General features: G+C 38.0%; 1 protein-coding gene across 1 annotated transcript; it reads left to right on the plus strand.

Moving 5' to 3' along the window:
- The first annotated feature begins 75 nt into the window (after positions 1-75).
- On the plus strand, positions 76-4,926 carry mblac2 (metallo-beta-lactamase domain containing 2). Its single transcript, XM_051894741.1, has 2 exons — positions 76-654; positions 1,803-4,926. The coding sequence occupies exons 1-2, from the start codon at positions 213-215 to the stop codon at positions 2,186-2,188; spliced, it is 828 nt and encodes a 275-aa protein (XP_051750701.1). The 5' UTR covers positions 76-212; the 3' UTR covers positions 2,189-4,926.
- The last annotated feature ends 1,117 nt before the right edge of the window (positions 4,927-6,043 follow it).

The raw sequence follows: 6,043 nt of genomic DNA on the forward strand, positions 1-6,043 counted from the left end.
ATTACTTGGGTGGCACCTATTTCCGCTTTGACCAATGGTATTCCGACTTTCCAGCGCGTCATATCAATACGCTCGGTGACGTGCTGCGCTTGCGGAACAGGGTGTCAGCGTCTTTTCTGCGGCTGAAGCAGCTAGATTTAAAACCAAAATTATAGGTTAACAGCCATACATTTGTCCTTGTATGCAATAATAACCTCTTGAATGTATTGGGGATGTCTGCGACTGACTGGTACGCGCATAAGTCGCTGGAAAATGGGGTGTTTTGGATCCAGGAGCGTTTTTATGAATCGGGGAACAGGGCGAATATCTGGCTCATACGCGGGTCCCATCAGGACGTCGTCATAGATACCGGACTGGGGTTACGGAGTCTGCCTGAATACATCCATAGCAAAGGGCTGCTAGGGGACGATTCGAAACGCAAGAACCCGCTGTTAGCCATCGGCACGCATGTGCATTTTGATCATTCGGGTGGGCTGCATCAGTTTCAACAGGTGGGCGTGCACAAGGCGGAGGTGGATGCTCTGGCTAACGGTGACAACTTTGAGACCGTGACATGGTTATCTGACCGCGAGATCGTGGAGGATCCAGCGCCTGGATGGCGAGCAAGACAGTATAGAGTGAAGGCGGTTACGCCAACCCATATATTACAAGAAGGTGGGATATTATAGTATCTATCTATCTATCTACATATATATATATATATATATAATTACACACACACACACACACACACAGTAGTAGACAGTAGTAAAATGTGCTGCATTGCATGACTTCATTCTGGGCAACCATGCTTAATATCTTTGAAGGGCTGGAGAAAGATCGAAACAAATCAGATCTTGATAGACTCACCAGAGACGTGTCAGTGGTTAGTAAAAACCAAGCTCACTGTCTAATGTGGCTTTATAATTTCCCTGATGGTGGAGATAGACCATTATAGTGGACCATTGGCAGAAACCCAGCAGAATCAGAGTAAAGCTCTGAGCAAACCACACATGACCTCCTCCCCATTATTCTCAGTGAATGGACTACTATGCAGTGAGTTGTACTGCAGATGAATAGATGTTTGTCACTGAACAAATTATTCTTTCACCTCACAGTGTATCTTCAGATGTTGAGGTGACGCATACACTGTATAGCTAGAGTCAGGGTTCCCATGGTCCTGGAAAACCTTTAAAAAGTGTGATTTTCAGGCCTCTGAATATCATAAAAAATGTCAATAGTCAGTATTGCATTGTATTGTATGCATGCATGCATGCATGCATTTATTTAATAGTGACTTTTTTTTATAGTTATGCTCAGCTGAAAATATTTCATCAGTAAGAAATTGCTCTTTGTGAGTGCAGTAGAAATAACAATTTTTATCCAGTAATTGACTGTAAAAGTCATGAAAATTCAGTACAAAAAAATTGTGTAAACCCTTAATTATTTATAATAAACAGACCATGTGTCTTTAACCCTTTTTGCGCAATGTTTAGAAGCATACTTTGTGCAGATACTATATGTCACTTTGTGTTACTATATCCACTTATATCCACTCACATATTTGCTCTAACGCTTGTGGAAGGGTGTTATTAAAACCTTTTAACTCAAATTTTTTGTGCTTGGACCAAGATATCTTAGCTGTAGTAGTAATAATAAACTAATCCTTAGTACCTGTTCATAACGTATGTTACAAATCCCTCTCTGTTTCATAACTTGTGCATAAGTCGATACAGCTTCTGCTGTGTCAGTGCTGCAATGCAGTGACAATATCCAGTTCCCACATTCCACATTTCCTTTCTTCCTCCTCCTTATGTTCCCAGGCGACGTTATCAACCTTGGGGACCGGCAACTTACTGTTCTCCACATGCCGGGCCATTCCAGAGGCAGCATTTGTCTCCATGACAAGGAGAACAAGATGCTGTTCAGTGGAGACGTGGTCTATGATGGTTCCATGATTGATTGGCTTCCCTACAGCAGGATCAGCGACTACATCCGTAGCTGCGAAAGGCTGGTAGAGATGGTCGATAAAGAGGAGATTGACCTGGTTATGCCTGGCCATTATAACACTTTTGGGAGCAAACGGCTACACCGGTTAGCATCCAACTACATGGCTAGTGCCGGCGCCTGCCACAGAGCCTCCACCTGCGTGGTGAAGTCTATCGCCAGCCTGGCACTTCGAGCCTCTAACTCAAGAAGTGCCTGCTAGTAGTTATGATACAGACTACTATGCAACAACATACGTCATTGCAGACCTCAATATTGAGCACAGTGAAAATGCTGAGCAATACAGTGTGCTAATGATATACAGTTTGATAATAGTATTTGTGTTCATCATGGTTCAAAATAATGGGGGAAATATGCTGCATAATATCCATCAAAGCATCAAAAAGACTAGTAGATATTGCCATATTTTAGAGGTGCTGTGTGTAATTTTCAACATTAAAGTATTTTCTCCTATATTCCAGTTTAATATGTAAAGACATTTTATAATACTACTACTAAAAAAAAAAAAAAAAGTGCAGTCTCTGTGGATACGTGTCATTTTTAGCAGCCCAATTCATAGTTTTCAGTCATGTCACTGGTGTGGAGACCTGGAGGGCAAAATATTCATAGATTACAGGACTGAAAAAAAGAAAAATATGTGAACAAAATGCAAGTTTTGGCAACTTGTGATCTATATCCAGCACTTGCTGCAGTATTTCAATCACTAAAAACAGCAGGACATTCTAAAACACTTAACGTAAAAAAATACTTACAGTAAAGTGCCTTAATGTACTAAAACAGTGATATTAAAAGATCAAATTCAGTATTCACCATGTTGATGATGTATACTATATACAGGCGAGCAGATGAGCCCAGAATATTAATGCAAAGCACTAAATGGGTATGTTTTTTTTTTTTTTTTTAAATAATGGTTTTCTATGGGAAAACGCATTTATATTCGGAGTTCATCTGCTAGCCTGTACATAGTATGCATCATCAGTAAGGCGTATACTGAAATTTGTCTTTTAATATCACTGTCTTGCTATATTAGTACTTAGTACAAACCTGGTAAGAATGACTGGTGGGCAATGGAGGAAAGCCATGCTTTGCCCTCCAGGTGTGCATTCCTATAAGTGTGTGAAGTCACATGAAAACTATGAATGTAGCAGTGCCCCCCCCAAACCCTTCTGATTCATTAGTCGCTATAAGTAAATAATTAGAAAAATAACAATATGCAGTAAACACTAACAGTAAAACTATTTGCGCCACACTGATTTATGATTATGATAAGTTCAGATAATATCATGACAAATACCAGTCAGTAAGGGTTAGTATTTGTTTCAGCGTTGTGTAGTCAGTCAGCACTCTAACTGACATGACCAGTGAAATCTTTACAATCGGCTGTGAGGCCGTATTATTTTATATAGAGAATGAGATACTATAATAGTTCTTATTATAGTTTTTTTTTTTCCTGTTTTAACATTTCTATATAGTTTTTATTCATTTTTATTTCAGATTTTGTTTTATTCTGTACATCAAGTTAAACTAAATGAAAATTAAATGTTTTTTTTTTTGTTTGTTTTTTCATTTTTTAATTTAGTTGAAGCTTATTTTATTTCTAGTAATGAAAATGTTTCTATTTTTATGGGTTTTAGTTAACTATAATAATAGTTAACCCTCCTGTGATGGGCAACTCTTAACTGGTTTTGGGAAAAAAAAAAAAAAAAAAAACATCAACCAGATATGGTGATGTCAACTGGCGTGAGTCTGGATTGGACTCCGTGTTTGACCAAACCCTGAAGGATTGGATGTTTGGGGAAACTTATTTGGCTGTATCATTTCTGCTATTCCATTTGGGTCACTAGTGGTTCAGAAATTACACACTGCACCTTTAATAAATAATTTCATTATATAAACATTTGGTTTAATCAAGAGACTTGTCTACAGATCTACAAAATCCCAATAAGGCACATTGTAGCTGACATAATTACACTTTCAATAACCAGTAATCTGATCTGTTTTAGGTGAATCATCTTTTAAGAGACAGCGATTTGTTAGCTAAAATGGGAGTTTATGTGAATTAGTAGCATACTGTTGACTTACTCTCTATGGAAGTCTCTGCATGAGATATTGATGTAGCACTGCATGGACACAGCATCGTTCTATTATTCAATAGGCTCAGAGTGGATTGTGTTGTGTATTTGATTGAAGTGCATTACTTGCAAACAAAATCATAATCTTTCAGCAGCATATTAGTCAGGGAAAATGACTAGCCTTGACAGAAAGATGCCTGAACTGTGATTTTTGTTTGGTTTAGTTCCATAACACTGCCTCCATATAAGTAGTTCTCTTTGTTGTGTGCTTATTTGCAAACTGCACAATTTTGATTTATTTGTATTAGTAATTTTTATAGAGAAGCACAGAAGTCAATGTGGGTGATAGGCCAAAGGCTTTTTTTTTTTTTTCCTCTCAGTAGTCACTGCCTTAGTTTAATCTGACATAATGTAAGGGCCTCCTCTTTAGTATTCAAATGTGAAGCCGTGAGTGTATGAAATGAGACGTTGGGGAGGCTATAAGTATGACTGACACCAAGTCACTCATTTATGTTGCCAAACTACAAATATGCTGCTTGACTATTTTGATGTAATTTTCATAATGCTGAAATGTCATTTTCACTTAATTAGTATCATAAAAAGGAGAGTAGAATGTGTTTGTGTGAATGTGATGGACATGAACATATGTATTATGAATCTACAGTTGAAGTGAGCTTGTACAGTTTATGTGCACTATGTTTCTGCTCAGGAATCCCTTGACTCCAGGCAAAATGAGCAGAGCTATACATGCAACACTATATTTAGTGCCTCTTGGAGAGTAAACAAACGAATACCTCGCAATGCCATGACAACAGCTGTTGTAATACCCAGGCATCTGTTTAACAATATACTCACTTTTAATTCTGTATAGTTTGGGTCTCTGTGTTTTTCTTTTCTTTCTGTGTTGGCTGAAATTATTTCAAGTCATTTTTAGTTGTGCAATGTGTTAAGAGAGAATTTCACTGTAATATTAGTATGTTGCCCCTTTGAGCAAAAGTAATATGACCACAAGATGGAGACATTGACCCTGTTATGCCTGCATATTTCTTGTCGTTTTGGAGATGGAGCGCTGAAGTAGTTGAGCATCAAACTGAAGTCAGAGGGTTTGGCAGCAAACCCTCCATTTTAAAATTCCCCAAATTTATAAGTTGGCACGTCCTTCTTTTGAAAAACTTGACATTTTCTCACATATCACTAACCGCAAGCCTTATCCCCTTAGGCTAGTAATGATGGATTGGATGTGACATTAATTTCCTTACAAATCTCTTGAAATATTTTTTGGGCCAAGTTTTGTTCTGGCAGTGTGTCTTTTGAAATGCATACGTTTGGCAGTCATGGATCTGGTTGAAATTCCAAAGTACTGTTTGACACGGCTTTCAGTCAGGGTGAATTGATGGTTGTTGACAGATGGCTAATTATATCCAGGGGACTATTTGTCTGACTTGACCTACAAGAGGTGGTTACTGTTATTTTTAAAGGTGATAGGGCTCAAATGAAATGATGGAGGTTCCAGGAGAAAAAGGGAACAGGCTCTATTCACAAACAAACTTGATTAGATTTTGGTCAGCCTACATGGCGGACATGGGAAGAAAAATAGACCTACAAATATTTTGTTCTTTTAGCTTGATTTTTGTCCTTTCTCATACTGTGGATATTTGACATGTATTTGTATTGAAGTTAGTCAAGATCTGCAGTATTTTTATTTACAGTAGTTATTTTGAACTGAGAAGCACAATAGGCTTCTTGAATGGTTTATACTGTATGTAGAAATTCATAGTATTGACCAGAAAGTTAGCAGTTGAAATAGCCAAACCGAAACTGTAAACATGGGAAGGAAAACCCAAACAAATGTCAAAGTGGTTCTAGACGTCACTTCGTGGACCTACAATTGAACTATAATGTCGTCTTGCATTAGTGAAAGTGATAGAGAGCCTGTAACTAACGTGCCAGATTTCGTCAACTTTTCTCTCCTCCCGCTGGCTGTT

This window comes from Ctenopharyngodon idella, chromosome 5 (genome assembly GCF_019924925.1).
Source record: "Ctenopharyngodon idella isolate HZGC_01 chromosome 5, HZGC01, whole genome shotgun sequence".
In the NCBI taxonomy this organism is placed as follows: Eukaryota; Metazoa; Chordata; class Actinopteri; order Cypriniformes; family Xenocyprididae; genus Ctenopharyngodon; species Ctenopharyngodon idella.

Bases quoted from the DNA above. Each gene is read 5' to 3' on its own strand.
- mblac2 (XM_051894741.1), top strand. From the start codon at position 213: ATGTCTGCGACTGACTGGTACGCGCATAAGTCGCTGGAAAATGGGGTG. The intron at 655-1,802 runs GTGGGATATTAT...TTATGTTCCCAG, and splicing joins AACCCATATATTACAAGAAG to GCGACGTTATCAACCTTGGG.